The 19,466-nt window shown below is 27.4% G+C and overlaps 1 protein-coding gene across 1 annotated transcript; it reads right to left on the bottom strand.

Annotated features, from left to right (window-relative positions):
* Positions 1-12,077: 12,077 nt before the first annotated feature.
* Positions 12,078-12,809, bottom strand: LOC124939437 (protein FANTASTIC FOUR 3-like). Its single transcript, XM_047479913.1, has one exon. It carries the CDS (start codon positions 12,807-12,809, stop codon positions 12,078-12,080), a length of 732 nt encoding a protein of 243 aa, XP_047335869.1.
* Positions 12,810-19,466: the final 6,657 nt, after the last annotated feature.

Below are 19,466 nucleotides of genomic sequence, written 5' to 3'. Positions count from 1 at the left end.
TATGAATTTTACACCTAGTTTTTCACTTTTTTGTTCCTACCTGTATTATTAATCTTTTTACCACAGTTTAAAAAAATGAAAAAGGGTAGTAACTATTTATGAAATATGAGATGGGTATTACTTTAGAGGTGAATCCATTGATGGGAAAGGCAATAAGGCATGGATCTTAGGAAATCCTAGAAAGATTAGAGTGAAGAAAAAGTTAAAAACTTTCAGACAGAATATTCGATGGATCTCTTCTCTGATTTTACTCTCTTTTTCCAACTTTTGCTGAGGTCTTTCCTTCTTTCCTCTCTGTGGTGTAAGGCATGCTTTGAGAGTTGAGACTGTGAGAGAAGTAAAGCAATAAAAGACAGGTCAGAAAACAAGTGAACCCTTTTCTTCCACGCTCCCAACAGGATAAGGAATTCTTATGTAGTAAGTAGGACATTTTTGGAAACTAACAATGAAAGGCTAAATATTTTTTTTTACTGAATAAAATTGTTTTGAATTATGAGATTAATATGTTAAATCTAACTCATATACATAACAATGTTTTGATATATTCTACATAAACTACTAAAAAAAGATCTGATGGAACACTCAACACATTCCCAGAATTCCAATAATGAGATGTTCGATGTTTATACTAAAAGGCTCGTGGTATCAAGTTTAATTCTCATTAAAAATATCTTGATTAGATTGTTGTGATAACATAATTGCAACTAACTTAGACAATTTGAAAAAAAAAAAGTTAGAAAAATGATGACATGGATTGCAACCAATGAGAGACCAATTTGTGATGGCAGGCAAGTTGATTAATAATGGGTTGGTTGGGTCATATGTGGAGCATATGAGTTTGACCCATCTATATTTATATGGAGGTGGGCATTAGGATTTCACAAACCAATGGTGATGGAGCAAAATAATAATAATAATAATGATATACCCACCTTGTGCTATAATTTTCTTATTGTTTTAAATTTCTGTATACCACATAAGAATATACTTAGATTAAGGGGCTTACTGCATAAAATTTCAATATCAATTCACATTGTGAATTGTTGTGTTAGTACTCATGTGGATTAGTGACATGGACTTGGAAACAAAGAAAAACATGTCGGGATTTGGAAACGTAAGCCTATTAGAATTTGATACAAGTCTAAAGGACAATGAAGCGCGAATTCGGGCTTTATATGTTGGTGATAATCAATCAATTAGGGTTCTAATTAAAAAAGGTGGGTAGAAAAAGTAGGAAATTTGTGGAGGTTTTGTTGGTTGGTTGTCTAGTCTATGTTGGGAAATGGCATGTCAAAGAGTAATTAGAGAAGAAGTTTATCCACAACACACAACAACAGAGGAGAAATTATAAAAGAGTCAAATTGTAGGTGCTGTGCTGTCTTATGATTTTTGGGTGGTGGGGTTCTTATTAATCTATAAATTCCTCCTTTTCAAAGCTTTCTATATAAATAGAATCTTTTTGAGCTGATCCTGCACCCACCCCCTTATACAGCTTTTGATCTTAATTATTTTCCTTTTTCTCTCTTCATGACCCTTCTTTTGTTTTCCAGATGATCTCATATTACTTTATTTCAGACCAAAGCAGGATACAATCTAAATTGCAGGAATTGGATAATACATCTAATATGTATACTCAACTTGAGAAAACATTAAGCAAATGGGAAATACAGATTTCTCTTATTAGATTAGGAAACTGAAATTAGTGTGACATGATTTCAGTTGTTTTTTATTTGAAAACACATACATAAATGTTAGTGTTTACAAATATGTCAGGCCAATATGGGCATTTTGTCTGGTGTCTGCACTCTCAATAACGACACCTCTGATTTAAAACGTGTACAAGTCATTACTATCCTTTTGTTTAAAGATAAATGAGTTGCGTAGATAATGTTTACGAAAGGGTAGTGTGTGATCGGGATGTGTTTATAGATGCAGAAGATAAACAGCAATAACATATTTTGAAATTATACATTAACATCCAACTATATTGTTACTGAAAACAAAAGCATCTTTAATGCTAACTTTAACAAAAAGAAAACCAATTCCTTTTTGTTAGGGATTTGAATTGAGTCAAGAGCATGACACTTACTACAACTTAATATTTTGTAATTCACAAATCTAGAAAATATGAATCTAGTCCTATTTCTATTATAACAGTAAAGACGTTTTTACATTACTCCATCAACTCAAAAATATAGACCAATGCAAGAAACAAAGAAAGAAAAACTACGAATCAAAAAAGATGTATAATCGATGTTAATCATTGTTTACATTGTTGTTCAACTTAAACATTTCTCTTTAAAGTTGCAATTTCCTAGTTTTTTTCCTTTTCTTTTTGTTTCGATACTTGTTACAATGCCTTCAAAGGTAAATCGTGATTAAAATGTTTCTTGTGACTGTCGTTTCAAGACTAGACTACGTCATTGTTTTATTTTCCCGGTACATTCTATCATCTCATTCCTTATGAGTTTCAGTATCAACTTGGAGTTGTTTTTAATTTCTTTTAAAATGATCGATAAAAATGATAGTCATTTAAGCATGACGACAAAATCAATACAAGAATAAGAGTGTTCATTTTGTCATCAAACACACTTGAAACACAACATGATTAATCATTTGGGAGCAACAATAAATAAAATATTATATAAATAATAAATTTTAGTATTAACGAACTTTGAGATTTTAAAAAAAAAAGCAATGAGTATGGGGGTTGTTTGTATTTATGTATCTGATAAGTAATTTTATCATTTATTTAGTTTCTTGTGCTATAAATTGTATTATTCTTTGTAATAGTTTAACCGTCAAATTAAACGAAGAAAATACTATTATATATATATTTTGCATATTTATAGATTAATTGTTTCACTTTCAATTACAGATTTGCCCTTAAAAAAATTTGTATTTTTCTCGACACAAAAATAACTCACCACTAAACTGGTACCCTTTTATTCTTCTTCTAAAAAGATTAAATAACATTTGGAGCTAATTAAGTTGGGACCGGGATAGAACTATAGTCGGGTTACTTTATTTGAAACATGTGGCCGGCTTATAAAAAGACTTTTGAGAAATTAGGTTTAATTTTCCATAGAATGGGTGTGTGGATTAGATTGAACTACTTTTCTTTTCTTCCATGCAAAGACTGAATGGATATGTATTAGAGCAATAATAAACATGTCAGCAAATTCAATTTATTATTTCACCTTTTTTTTTCTTTTTTTTTCTTTTTGCAATATTAGAATAACGAATAATCCATTACGATAACAACTGCGAAGAGTCTTACTTAAGATATCACATATCTCATATTCAACATTTTAAGTTGAAGTGAGGGATGCACTAGATTACTCAGATAATAATCTTAAAAAGAGATGGATATCTTCCGTCTTTATTAGGTCCTGGATTAGAGTCCGATCAGATGTCACGTTCCGCTCATCTTATTAAATTTGTTGAATGTGTTTGTGGGTTACCTGGGTTAAACCCTTAACCCGCAGAAATTAATGACAGAAGAGCTTAACCTAGAGTTTTAAAAAAAAATGAATACCCATCATAAACATAAAGGTTATTATTAATAATAAAAAAGGTGTTTGTAATTTGTACTTTAGTTGGCTTTACCAAACCTGTCTTTCTTTTAGAAAGTATATATAATTTAATGATGTAATTAAGTGGAAAGATTTTGTGGAACCTACAAGATGAGTCTTAGAATCTTAATAGAGGGGAGAAGGTTTGCTTAACTACCAAGAATATATAAATATGGACTGGAGTCATAGTATTTATTGTGCATTTCCTTTCCCTTTCCATAAATGTACCACCTAATTTATTTTGAGAGAGACCATTTCTTCTAACTTTGGTATGATGTGAATAAAGCATTGTAATTTTTTTAATAAATAAATAAAAGTTCAATAGCCGCCTTACACACAATAATACATCTGAAAATTATAAAAAAAAATATTTACTATTCTCTCCTTCGAAGTGGTTGGGATCCAGATCAAATTAATTTGTCGTCAATACCATAAAGATCGTATTGTTATAATTCGATAACACTTCTTCAACTTAAGGGTGTTATAATTTGTGTTATTTGAATAATCTTAAATGACCTACCATTTTGATGGATTTGTGTCATTTGAATAATCTTAGATGACCCATTTTGTAATTATCCGTTATTAATTACCTCCATTTCTTTATTATATATTAATAATATTCTTTAATTCATGCAATAACTCTTTTTTTTACCTTCAATCCTAACAAGATAAATAAAATTTTACTTCTTTATTACACATAAATAATAATTCAAATCATAAATTAATATTAAAATATCCTTGAGGTCATTTTATTCAAATAATCTAGTTTTTAAATTAATAATCCATTAGTATGGATATTAAACAAACCTACAGTATTTATCATCTCCCATTATTTATTTATTTTTTCTGCATCTTCCATTATTAATTAACTTAATATGGTTCAATAACATTCTTTTATTTATATTGTGAAATAATATTTCACTCAATCATATATATTAATAACTTAATATAGTTCAATAACATTCTTTTATTTATATTGAGCAATAATATTTCACACATAATTAATTATATATATATATATATGAAGCAACTCAATTTTTTTTTCAGTTTTGTTCATTCAAATAAATATTTTATTTAAAATGATCCATACAATTAGCACAACGACAAAATTATAGAATGAAAAATAGAATTCAAAATAAAAATACAATTAATTGGCTCGAAAATCCTCAAAAGAGCGATGAGATCCCTAAACTAATCAACGAGTTTTTCAGATCAGATATAATCTCCGATATATCATAATAATGACAAGTGATTCATTAACTGCCTACATAATTTAATTGTTAAATATTTTTCAGTTTCTAAAAAAATTAGAAGGACATAGATTTATAATCTCGTAAGTCTCGCTCTTTTAGTTACCTCGATCTATACCTCACAATAGTTACCAACAACATCCGACCTAACCCATTAGATTTTGGTATGTTAAACAAAAACAAAACAAAAGAGCACAGCATAACCCAAAACAAAATTACTTAAACAAATAGATAAAACAAAACAAAGTAAAAGAAATAAAACAAAACATACAACTAATTTGTCTTCTATTTTTTTTGAATACTCATGCAATTACATGAGAAGAAATATACAATTAACTGATAGAAGAATAAGGAAAAAACTTGATGAACTAATATAATAATGAGTCTTATATATATATAAAGAAAGAAACATGGACAAATCGAGGCAATATATGGATCTTATAATTACAAAATTTTGTGGGGATGAAATTCAAGATTTTGACAGTGGTATGCAATTGCAAGTTGCAGATGATAAACCCTAGAAAGGCTAGCTTGGGGCTTTTGGACAGTGGGCAGTGGGCAGGACATGCACTTTTTTTTTTCTTTTCTTTTCTTTTTTCAAATGAGAAATATATGCCTACAAATTGAACAGTGAGTGGATCAAAAAGATTTCATTGGTCCCAAATTATTGTACGGACCTGGTACAAAGATCCTTGCTGTTTTTTAAGACCTTATTTATTATATATTGTTGATAAGGGTGAAATCATGTCCTCTCGATCATACACTACTGCTTTATTATTTTTTTAACATATTAAAACTTGTTTATATATATATATATATATATTGGGTTATTCTTGATTTAATTTTTACAATAATTTAATAGGATGTCTAATCAATTGATTTTGTTATACAAAATTTATATTTATAATCGAACAAACATGCACAAATGCATGATTCAATTCGAATAACTTATTATACTTTTTTATTAATGAATTGAGAAAAATAAAAAATAAAAATCATATAAATATAAAAATTTAGTATAAGTAACGTTAATTTATTTAGTTTTTTTAATATTACAAACTTGTATAAGACATTCATAGTCATAACTTTTTTACTTTAAAAATTAAGCATATAATTTTTTATCTCTTAGAAATTAATTTATTGAACTATTATAAATTTAATTAACATTATAAATATTATTCAACTAATTTTATTTTTTTTAATGTAAAATCCACGGTTCACTATTCTTATACCTTAAGACAATCTTGATATAAAATGGACAAGAGACTTTTAATATCTTTTGGTTTGTCTTCAAATGAAGTCATTTTGTATTTATTTTTTTCAGTTTAGTGGTTTCATTTGTGCATTAAAATATATATTTTATATCATTTTTGATATATTGAACTTTTATTCTCAAATACATATATATTTAGTAATTAAGTTTTGAAAATAGTGCTTAAATATTCTTCATTCTTGTCTAATTATTTTTAAAACATGTTATAAACAAAAACAAAGATAATTTTTTTTATTAGTAGGTTCGATTAGATTATATTAGGTTAATTATGTGAAATCCAAACATTGAAATTGATTTTCAGTTTGTAAAATTTTGAACCGCAATCAAGTGTAACTATAACGTAATATAGTTTGTGATTTGAGTCGTTTTTTCGGTTAACTTGTTCACTGATAATTACATGTAGGTAATCACAAAAACAATTAGTTGGGGTGAGAGCAAGGCAAGGGCTAAATACTATATTTACTTATCACTAGTAAAATGTGTAATTACCGAGGAGGCTCACCGAGAGCGATTAAATGAGTATATATTTTTTTCAAATAACCCAATATCAAACAAGGCTTAGCTAGCTAGATCACAATAATTACTATAGTTTATGAGTTATTTTATGTATAATAACTTGAAAGGTACTTTTTAGACATGTAAATGTGTCACTTTATCTAGAGAGTGCTATAGCCAATGAGAATTCATCTGACAGCCCTAACAATTTGAAAAAACAAAGTTGAGCATTAATTTTAAAATTGTCTGATCTCACCAACATTGTCTTTGAATTTAATGCTTAAATTTCTCCCACGTTGTTTATAAATTATTCCCCTCCAACTAAAATTGTCTGCTTCTGTCACAAAAATTGAATTATTCTTTCACATATGGACCTACCTTACAACTTTGTGCATGCTGATGCAATTATAGTTGTCGCATTTCCATTATAGAGTTTATTCGTTTTAATATTTTAAATTGATGATATTGATTAATTACTCAAAGTTAACATGTTATTTTCGTGTTAAGAAATTGAGAAAAATAATCAGTTTCTAAATGAATCATCATGTATTGTTTCATAGGTTTTTGATCGAACCGGATAATGCATTGAAATAATTAATGTAAAAGTTGTAAACTCGATTAGTAGTTTGTATTTCAGTTTCAAAAAGTTGTAAAATAGTTGTGAAGTTTATTAGTTACACACAAAATTGTTATTATGTAAATATTTTAGCCAAATATTATATTCTAATTTGGTGGGTAATTGCATATTTGAATAGTTGATGTAGTTTCAAATTTAGTTGCAAAAATAATTTGACAAAATGATTCACTAAAAGTCCAAAAATAGTTGAAGACTTAATAGTTCTAGATGCTTAATATGTTTGAAAAGTATAATCATAATTGTTACCATTTTTATTATAATTGATAATTAAAAAATGTATGGCTCAAAATAACTATTAAATATAAATATTTATTTAGATTAAGTGAAAAATAAAAAAAAAAATTATATATAGATGAAATATGTTAATAATATAACATACAAAATTACAGTAGCAAGTTTGTTTATGTTACAATAAAATATTTTTACTTATCCAATCATGATTATGTTACAATTTTTTTCTGTGATAAAATTTGTTGTAAACTATTTTAAACGTTGTAACATAGTTTTGAAACCGGTCCATCGGCAAACCCGATGAATCGGTCGTCAAATCGAGTTGGGTTGTTGAAAAAATTGGAAATACAATCAACTTAGTTAAACTCGGTCAATCCGTCGGCTGGACTGGAAATCTGGCAGTCCGGGTTAATCCAATGGGTTTATCCTATTTTTAAAAGAAAAAATCACTTATTTTATTTCTCACTTATCACTATCTAAGTTTCCTTCTTCCCGTTTTTTGGTTCTCATTGGGTTTACCTATTTCTAGTTTCATGTTGATAGATATACCGATTTCTAGTTCTAGACACTAAAGTCGTGTTCTCTTTGAGTTTTTTAAAAAATTTATCCAAAATTAATTTTCCAATCAATCATTTCTCAGCAATCACATCACTCATTTCATTAACCAAAATACTAAAATACCCTCTATTTTAAATTATTATTTTTTATTTTATTCATATTTATCAATACCATTTAAATTTTTTTACCAAAAATAATCATCACCTTCTCAAAATCATCACCAATCATTATTTTTTTCTCTCTCTAGTTTTTTTAAAAAATCTCAATCCAATAAGGCCTAAGAATGACAAACTCTTTCATTCACCTCAAACTCCACATCTTACCTGAACCAGCTGATTCCGCTTTTATTAGACTAAAAAAATGATTTAAGGTGACATTGTAAGTCATAACTTAAACTTAGTTTCTTCTCTAGATAAAATCATAGTTATCCAAAAATCAGAGGTTGTAGTTTGATTTGAAGCTTTGTCCCTCGCATAATCCAGTTAAGTCTCTTTTATTTCAACTTCTTTTAAGTTATTATCATTTTCTTGTCAAAATTTGGCTTATTTTAAGGTTCATACTTCATATAGTTGATGACAGTAGTTTAATATTATTTTGATGTTCATACTTCATATAGTGATTATTAGGTCTCTAGATTATCTTTTTATGTGTAATTTGATCATGGATTCTGTTGGAGAAATACCAACAGATCGCAACACTAAATTCTTAAGTGTACAATCTCAAACTTATAAAAAACTGATCATGCATGGGCTCATTATAGAGAAAACTCGGTAATTAATAAGAATGAAAAGAGACTCATTTGTCTCTATTGCAGAAATTGATAAATGGTGGGAGTATTCATTGGTTTAAAAAGCATCTCGCGGATGTTAAAGGGGAGATTGCAACTTTTACTAAAGTTAGTGCACAGTGAGATATGAAATAAATAAATAAAAATAGAAGTTAAAAAGAAAAGAATTATGTACGAAACAAATGAGCACTAGAGACAAAATTTGAGAGATGAAGAGAATGAAATGTATATGCAAGTTGAATTAGAAAAAATTGACAATAATATATATTATTAAAATTTCATTTTGTAAATTTTTGTTGTAATTAAATACAAATTTTGAGATTGTAAACTTGAATGAACTAGATTCTGGAGAAAAAGATGAATGGAACAGTATTGATGTCTCTATTGAAGGCAATGAAATGATTGTTGATGTTGGTGATGATTTTGGTGCGACTGATTTTGGTGAATGGTGCAAACGTTTTACGAATAATTAGTAATTGATCTATGACTTAAGAGTTTGTGTTTATTTTAATTGTGTTGTCCCTAATAGAGGCATTCATTCCAAAATAATATTTTGAATTTTGATCTCTACTTTGACTATTATTGTATAAACAATTTGATGAATTTTTGTTATTTTATATTATTTTATTATTATATAAAACTCAATGGTTAAACGTTGACCCACCAGTTGAACCAGTAACCCAGTGATTCAATCCCTTCATCGGGTTGATGACCGGATCGAATTTCAAAACTATGGATTGTAGTATTACATTTTAAAAAAAATCAAAATTTGTACTGATATGTTTTGTTTTAATTATGTTGAACTGAATTTTGACAAATATAACATGCTGTTTATTATAAAAAAAATATGAATTAGTTGAACATGTGATATCCAACTCTTCGAATTTAATATATAAACAAAATCTAAAAATAAATGCACTTTAGAAGAATCAATCATATTTGACCAAAAATATATTGTTTCTCTTAAAAAGTATATTTACTAGTCTATTAAAAGATTTAAAATATTGGATATATAAAAGTTTTAACCACTTCATATGTTTCTTGCTTCTTAAATCCACAAGAAATATCTTAATGAAAATTTTATATCTGTCACAAAAACACCTATCAAAACCAATACATTATATTTACCCATATCAAATAATTAAGTAATACACAAAATAATTGTTTCAATTTTAATGTTATACAGTTGAAAACTAAAAATGACAATGGAAAGAAAAAATATCGCCAATTGCGTCACCTAATCTGCAGGTTTTCGTTGACGACATTGTGTTGGACAAACTGAAGTTTGAAAAATGAATGACGGTGTAATAAACACTTAATATATTGAATGATTAAATCTAAACTTCAATAACATTCAATTAAAGAATAGATGATAAATAATATCACCCTCTAGCATACCCTTTAGCATCTCATTCAAATATCACATTTTGTCGTTTCCTCTCTTGTCGCTGAAATATATATATTTCATATTCACAGTAAATCAGTTTGATAACATATTTAAATGAATTAATTTAATTTACTTAACCTTAGAAAGTTTAACTTACCATATAATATAATATTTTCTTGTTACAGCTTAGGTTTAATCTTTTGGGAAAATAGACCATTAATTACGTCATATAAATTTTTGAATTTTCTAAAAAAAAGTCATCATAAAAATCTGCCACTTGTGGATATTAGTTATATAATTCATTGCGTGCCACGCACCACGGTAAATCTAACGTCCTTGGACTACGAGTAGTGGTCTTACTTGTATTTATTTCTTCTTTCAATTTATTTTTATTTATAGCTAGTGGGCTCCATAAAAGAAAATATAATAACAAACAAAACAGTAACAATAAGAAAAATCTAAATAGTGGGTCAAATTTAGATCATTTTTATTAGATGAAACTCCACATTAAATTGTTTCAAAATGTAATTTTAATTATCAAAATTTTAAATTTGGTCCAAATGGGCAAAAATATATTTCTTATTATAATATATTATTATTTTTTCTAATTAATTTGTCATGTTTATAAATGAATAATATTTATATACGTTTTGGACGTATTATTTTTGAATTGATTTTTTTTTTAATTTATATATTCTAATTTGTTAAATCAGGTTTGTATAATTAAAAAATATATAATCTAATAAAATATTTAAAAATATTTGAATAAATATAAATTTTGTATTTGTTTTCTTACTGACATTTGAAACTACATCACTTGTGTAATTGAGTAATTTTCGGATATATGTGTTTCAAATTATTGAATGCAGTTTAAATGTTTAATATATATATATATATATGATGTGTGAGAATAGTTGAAAATCGGAAAAGAAATAATTGTTATTTTGTTTACATGTCGTAAATTAGTTGAGAAAATAAAAATATTAGGTTAAGATAAAAAGACAGACGGGTTCATTAAAGTCTTAAATAATTAAAATTTATGATAGTTTGATTGTGTTAATTTGAGCTATGTAGGGTACATTTCAAAGTTTGAGCCTCAATCTATAAAAATAACTTAAATTCGAACCTTAAAGATCATTTTTTTATTATAAAATATTTATTTTCATTTAATTTAATTAAAATACATCAAAAAAATCAATTAATAAATAATATAAATAAAACATAAAAAATCAATACAAAACAGTGTAGTAAATGGAATAAAATAGGTATATACATATTGAAGTTTATTCTTCAAAAATATTAATACCATTCCTCACTAATCCCTATTAAAATTAGAATATTTTAGATAATCGAATAAAAGACATTTAATTTCATAAATAAGATTATGAAATCTTTTGTTTGTTTACATTTGACGGCAAAATGTTTTGGGTTGTTGGAAAAAATTAGTCAAAATCATGTGTGTTTGACAACTTATATATCTTTTTCTATTTTCATTTGCCGACTGCTGACCACATTATTTGACTTAATTCTTTTCTCAAATCTATAGGCTGTCTACCTTATTTATTAATTACTCTTGGCCCATAATAAATAATTATAATTCCAGCTAATTAATACTCATATTTATATAACATTTAATTAAAGTACATTTCATATAAAGATTAATGCCATTTTACATGGGTTTGCTTATACCCATAAATTAGATCCTAATCAAAAAAAAAAAAAAAAAAAAAACTCAAACATCCCCTAAGAAATCTCCTCTCTATAGTAACGATTTTAACTGTCAATGAGAGGTAGAAACAAAAAAAAAAAGTGAAAAAATAAAAGGGTAAGAAGGTAAATTTACAAGAAAGAATATTTATTTGAAAATAGACATTAAGATTGTCCTCAAGTAGCAACCCATAGTGGTTCCCAATTACACAATCCTTTCTTGTTATTGTTACCTTCCATGCATCTACTTGACCTTTGAAATTTCTTATTTCCAATTATGTCCTCCTCCGGCGTCGATGCCGCCGTGGCGACATCCTCTTCAACCTCATCAATTTCTTGATCTTCGAATTCATCTTCATCAGTAGTAGTAACAGAATTATCCCAGAAACTAAGTCGGAGACGACCATGGCTTCTATCCGACCGGAAATAATTACAAACCGCCCTCTCCTCGACGGCATCAATAACCAACCTACCTCCTTCACGTTTAGACCGAACTTTAATAGGGTTAATACCTCTAATGGTCGTCAATGGAGGTGGGATGCTTCTGGTATCAACAACCTTCTTCCTCAAATTCAACCCCCTAGTAGTTGGTTTTGGAGCAGGCTGATCATGAAAAACATGAGTCGAAGACATGGAGAGAATGTCGAATATGTCATCGGACATGTCGGAACCGGATTCACTTCCGAGGTTTTCGGTGCATAGTTCTAAGCTTATTAAGAAAGATTGAGACTTTTTGTTGGTACTAGGATGGATGTAAGGGGTGAATTTGGGAGATGGTGTAGTTTCTAGAAAATTCCAGCAGTTTTTTTGGGTTTTTTCAGAAGGTGGTGGTGGTGGTGATAGTTTGAGAGTTAGGGTTCTTGTTTCTTTGAATTGGGTTTCTAGATGAGTTTGCATAACTGTAGACATGGTTTGATTATAGAGAGAGAGAAGAGAGAGAGAGAGAGGAGAGATTTTTTGTGAGGTTATGGAATGTGTGTTAAGATGGGGAAATGGAGTCCATATTTGTAGCTGGAAAAAGCAAGAGAGAAAGCTTTAATTCTCTTTTCCACTTGAATAAGTGTAGAAATAAATTAAAGTAGCTAGCCTGCCACATACACTATAATAATCATTTCAAAATATATAATTCTTTTATCATTTTTTATTTTATTAAATTGTGTAGGAAAAAAAAATAATTTGTTTATAGTAAATTCAATACAATATCCATAAAGAGCTCTATTTTGATGATTTGAGATATAGATATGATTAATGGTAAGGTAATTTTAATATTTATATTTATTTATTTTTAAAAGAAAGATAATAATTTGTTTATTTATGTATGAAATTATTTACCTAAACTAATATTTCATTTAGGGTTCATAGAATTGATTATTTTCTTAGGATGAACATTATTATAGAAAAAACAATAGTATGTTATTTTTGGAGATAAGGCTCTGTTTGTGTATTAAAATAACCATTCTTTTCGGCACAATTCGATAGGTTTAAAGAATTACATCTTGTTATGGTTATTTTTGGTTGAAAAATGTTTTTTTTTAAAGCAATTAATTTTGATTAAATCAAATAAAGAATTACATATAAATATTAATTTACAAATAATAAAAGTTCTACACATTCAATAATACAAAATTGCAATGATTAAAATTTTTTAAAAAATATATGCATCAATCACGATTTTTTTATGGTGACTCTAAAAACGAATAAATTTGAATTCAATAACAGTGAGTAATGAAGGAGAGCAAACCGCGCAAACTAATATTAAACGTTATTGTCGAAATAATCTCTAACCAAAATTCTGAACGAAAATGAAATTTATCTTTACTAGAGGATTAGTAAATAATGCCGAAAAATGTTCTGTAATTGATCATCTACAAATATGATTAAAATTACAAAAGTTCTATCGAAAACATTAGAGGATACATGTAAAAGGATCTTCAGACGAGATATGAATTTTAAGAACTCTTTATTAGAAAAATAAAAAAAAAATTAATATCCGACTTCATCTCTCATCTACTGTAAAGAATTAGACGAATACAAGTGAATGGATAAGAGACAATCCACCAAAGATTAATAGTATTATTCCGATTACAAAAATCTGAATGGACTAAGTATATAGAATAAGTATATAGAATGTCATACCGAATTAAGCATAATACCTCAAATTTAATTGATGAAGAGATAAGCAAGACACCGTTTGAAACTTAAAAAACATTTGACGAAACTTTTTTTTTTTAGAGCTTTTTCTTTGTGGGTGAAAAGACCTAATAATAATTGTGTAGTCTATATATATATTTTTTTTCCTTGCTCTTTTCTTGATATTTCAATATATAATTCTAACAATTATATTTAATATTAATTAACACTGAAAAATGAACTTTTCATTTGTACTTAAATTAACATCTATATAGTTAATTTTGATATATGTATTGTTTAACTTAATTTATTATTATTAAATTTAATTAGTGGATATTAATTTGTGAGGGACAATAATGTAGGATTTTGATGGAAATATTTTAGCCACCCACGTTTTGGTGGTTGTAGACTACGACAACTTTGCTGACAATCAATATATGTACTTAAGGGTTTTCTAATATTTATGCCTTGTTAATTTGTTTACATTCTCGATTCTTTTCGATCATAATTAACGTCGTTACAAATTTTATGAAATTTCCTTCTATCAGTGTATAATTTTTTTCAGCTCTCTCCCCCTTATTAGTACACTTAATTTGACTTCAACGTAATTTACATAAGCGTTTATTGTACGAGGTTATCAAATCTCTCAAAATAACAAGTTTCATGAACTTTCTTTTTCAAACCTCTATGTATATCATTAATTGGAAAAAACTTTTGAAAAATTATGATTTGTGATAATTTTGAGTAAGATTTAAAAGTATTAATATATAATGATTAAATTAAAAACTATAATTTAAAATATAAAGTATTTTAATGATTAATCAATTAAATAATGTGATAAATAAGACAGAGAGAGAATGAATTAATTGATGTTTAACGAAATTGATATTATTTAAATAATATTAATCAAACCTGGCCTAATTGACTAAATTGCGACACTTGTATCACATTAATTTGAGAAATAAAAAGTAAATATATTTGTTTTTTTAACTTAAATCTCACTTAATTAGAAGGTGACAATGGTGAATAAAAGTTTAAGGGAAATAATTTACCAAATAAATTAAATATTTTAAATTAAAATCTTCCTTTTTTTTAAAAGGTCCAAAATTTTGAACTTTTACAAACTACTTTTTAAATTCAAATTTATTATGAACACTCTAATTTAATAAGAATTAATTTAATCCTTCCAAAAATCGAAAATGTGAAAAGAAAAAGAAAAAAAGACAAATTGGCCAATCTTACAAGTTATAGTGTTAACACTAGTATTAATGAAAGAATTCACCTTCTTATCGATCTTAGAACTAACAAAAACCTTAATTAAAACATTGAAGATTTGATTAGTCTTACAACTCACCTGAGTATGCCACGATTGTTCTAACGAGGAGTGGTTTAACATTTGGGCTCTTCTTCAAGATGAAGGTTTGTTTTGTCCAGAAGAGTTTGACATAACGACGAGCGACACTCCAATTAAGTTTATGTTTGATAAATCAATGAAAATTCATGAAATAATATTGATTCAGAATTGATTTAATTTGTTTTTACTTTATTTATTTATTTAAAGTTTTATCACGAAATTGTATGTTTCAAAAACTTATAAAAAATCATCTTTAAGATTTTTTTCTTAAATACTAGATATGAGTAATTATGGATGAGTTGGTTAATTTATTTTGTTAAACATATAATATATCCTCAATCAAAACTTTATATTCAATTAATGAAATGTTTTTTGAATTGAAAACCCTTCTTCCTTCTTGCTTCCAATAGCAAACCAACAATTGCGCAGAAATTGTAGGATTCTCCTGAATTTTGTTTTGACAAAAAATAAAATATCTCTCTTAACACAACTTTTAAATTTACAATAAAAAAATGCATTAAATACTATAATTTATTTGAAATTGGAGTCAAACCCTTGTTACTTTCTATTCAAAAGGAATCAAAGATAAGGGACATCTCAGCCCACTTAAATTGAAATTTCCATGAATACACATTATTCATGCCCACACCCACAATTTGTCCATTTACCAAATTGCCCATCTCCAATTAACCCAATTTTCTAGTCACACCACCGTCCTAAGGCTAAAAGGTAAATACAACAACCCAATCTCATTAGGTTTTGGTGACTAGAAAAATATAATAGCACAAAGCATGCACTATTTGTCCCCTTTTTGCTGGCAAAATACACTCTATACTAATCCTTTATACGGTCAACCAATAGTAAAATACTATATACCATATTACAATTTCATTCGCATTTATTTGAATAAAACTAAATCTGTCACGTTACTTCTAATATTTGTAATTGTCGATTTGAAAGATATTTGTGCGTATTAATTTGTTTAACATTTTCCATTTTCTCACGCTTTTTTTGAAAACATTTCTAAGAATATATTTTTTTGGTCTCCTCTAATTAAACCTTTTCAAAGATTAAATGGATTTGGTATAAGAAAATATTAGCAAGAATGAGGTTGACATCCACCAATCATTTTAACACAAAAGAAGGAAAATAGAGGATTGGTTTGTCATTTGCTTTAATAAAAACAAACATTTTCCAAAGCAACCAGACATAAATGAGACGGCGACAAATCAAAAATTAAATATGAACCATAGAAACTATTGCTTATAAGGATAGAATTATATTTATTTATTTTTAAATATGTTGGAATTAGAATCATATATGGTTAATTTCAAAAGATCATGATCTCATAATAAGATAGATGACGTTAATAGAAAAAATTAACGTGACTTCTCAATAGTTTCCTTGACTTTGAGTTACTCCTTCTTAAATATGCTCTAAATTCGGATAGACTTTAGAATATTCGAAAACTTTTTTCAAGATATTAATTTGTCTATAAATGGTTAGAATGTAAAAATTCGAATGAATCGCGCATGCAATATAATCTTTTGTGCTCAACCATCGAGTTAAACTATGAGTTACACTTTTTAAGACTAGTGGTATTTGATTTCTTAAGCACGGTTCTTAATATTTGAGTTATCATAGAGATTAAATTTTTTTAAAGACCAAAATGTCACAAAATATTAATAAAATTAGCTAATCGCAATTTCTATCTTATCAAAATTCAAACAATAAAACATACAACTTTATTTAATAGTTGGTATATAAGTGTTAGCCGACATGATAACTTTTTTAATTGGGTATATTAATTAATGGTCTTCCATTGATCTAAAAATAGTTAGGAAATTAAATATGTGGTACCAAAAAAAGTTTACGCAGACTGCAAAGAACCTACCTTTAACACTTCCTTAAGAAAACATTAAGAATTAGGGCAGAGATCGAGAAGCAAATTAATTAATTAATGAAGTCATCTTCCACAATTAAAAAAAAAAAGTACCCTTTATGGTTTTGTCGCCTAGGTATAATATGTTAACATATGAATAAATATTTAATGATCTTTATAACTATTCTATATAAGTGGATTAAGCTACTTATTATCACCATCTATCTCTTATTTCTTTCGAGTCAAATGATAAACAAAAAAATCATTCAAATTGAGAATCGTTTCTTGTTCAGACGCAACTAATACAAGTCTCTCCGACATAACCTAGTTAATGCTCAAATACCGGTATAAGATTGGTTTTAAGATCATGATTTAAATTATAGTGTTATTTTGTATTATTTAGTTTAAGACCCTTTTTTTAGTTTGTTTATTTAATTATTTTTTTAAAGATACCTAAAAATATTTAATTAATCGGCAGGTCCAGCTTATAGAATGGATCCGAGGCCATGTGAGCTGACGAGTGACGACCTAATCTAATGGCTACACCCATTTGCACCCCAAAAACACACTTTCTATTATATTAATATTTATTATCGTGTTGATGACACAATTTAACTTAATTAATTAATTTCTAAATACGAAATTTCGGGATTAGTAACTGTTTATAAAGTTACACATTTTATAATTAATCTTGATTAATATGGAAGGAGGCGGTCACATGGAGTCCATTGTCTACTAGCCTATGCAAATTAATTAGTTCCACTTTTTTATTTCATGATAGATATATATATATAGGTTTAAAATCCTCAAAAGCATTGAATTAAGACGACAACAATTTGAATATTATAATGAGAAACTGAATCGAATCATATGACATGAGTTTTTCTTAGGTAATTGATTACTCATGATCATGAGTTGTTAATTTGATCTCCTCCCCCACTTAACACTAAAACCTATGTAATTTATATTTGTTATAAGTAATTATTCATGATATTATAATATAAATTGTGCTATTAATTTTTACTATGGTAGTGAAAAATATCTTTTAAATAAAATGATAGACAAGGACAAGTGCTAGTAAATAGTGTTTTTCTTCAACCAAGAATTATTGTAAAAAATTGAACTTGTTAAAAAAAAGTCGCATTAATTTTGTCAAATCCAAATTTCGGAACACTAACTGTGTGTGACGATTTTTGCACATTGAAAACGTATCAAAGAATTCACTTTCATAATAAATTTGCTGGATTATTTAGAGTAAGTGTTACCAATAGCGACTTGAAACGTTGAGTGCCATAGAATAAACGTAACCAGTAATTTACATTTTAAAAAATAAAATATGTCAAACAAGTTAGTTTTAGAGATATGAAAAGTTTTGGAAATATACAGCGATTTTTCAGTGAAATTTTTCGGCGACGGATTCTTGAAATTCTTCTCCAAAACGTGCATATCATTCGACTCAGTAATAATAACAAATCAGAAATTCAATCGCACCACCGGAAAAGTAAAAACGTCATTCGTCGATGAAACACGATCAACACAAACAACACGATCGCCATAAACGGCACGATCGTCACGAACGACACAATTCAGGAAGTAAATGTCGTTAACCCTAAATCTCTTAGAATTGTGTCGATAGCTTTTCTGGAAGCTTATTTCCTAATTGTGAGCGTCGGTTAGTTCTCTAATCTTTGGTGTTCTTGGAATGTTGCCTTTCGAAATCTTCAGAGTTTCTGAATTGCCTTGTTTCTACATTAACTTTTTTTTATTATTGTGTTATGTTCTTTAACAATGGGGAAAAAAAAAAATTAAGGCGAAAGAAGTAAAAGACTTCGGGGAATTACAAGTAAGAAAGCGATGGCTGAAACAGAGCAGAAACATAGTTCTGAGAAAACTAAAATATAGTAGAAGGAAAAACAGAGAAAATTCTCAAAATAAAACTAAAAAGACATAAAGTGTTCAAGCAGAAGTCAACAATGATGGAAAATGGAGGGTTAGATATAATGAAAAGGCTTATCTCTACGGACTAAAGGATCAAATTACAAAATTGTTGTTTCAAGCGAAGAAAGAATAGATTGTTCTTAGCAAGGAAAAAAACCATACAGTGCATAGCCCAACTTAATATTCAGTATCTTCAAGACTAAAATTTACTCAAAAGGGAAGAATATGATAAGATAGTTAGCTGGTATGTAGAAACAACGCG

The sequence above is a fragment of the Impatiens glandulifera genome, chromosome 5 (genome assembly GCF_907164915.1).
Source record: "Impatiens glandulifera chromosome 5, dImpGla2.1, whole genome shotgun sequence".
Taxonomy (NCBI): Eukaryota; Viridiplantae; Streptophyta; class Magnoliopsida; order Ericales; family Balsaminaceae; genus Impatiens; species Impatiens glandulifera.
This window is presented reverse-complemented; position numbering and strand designations above follow the sequence as displayed.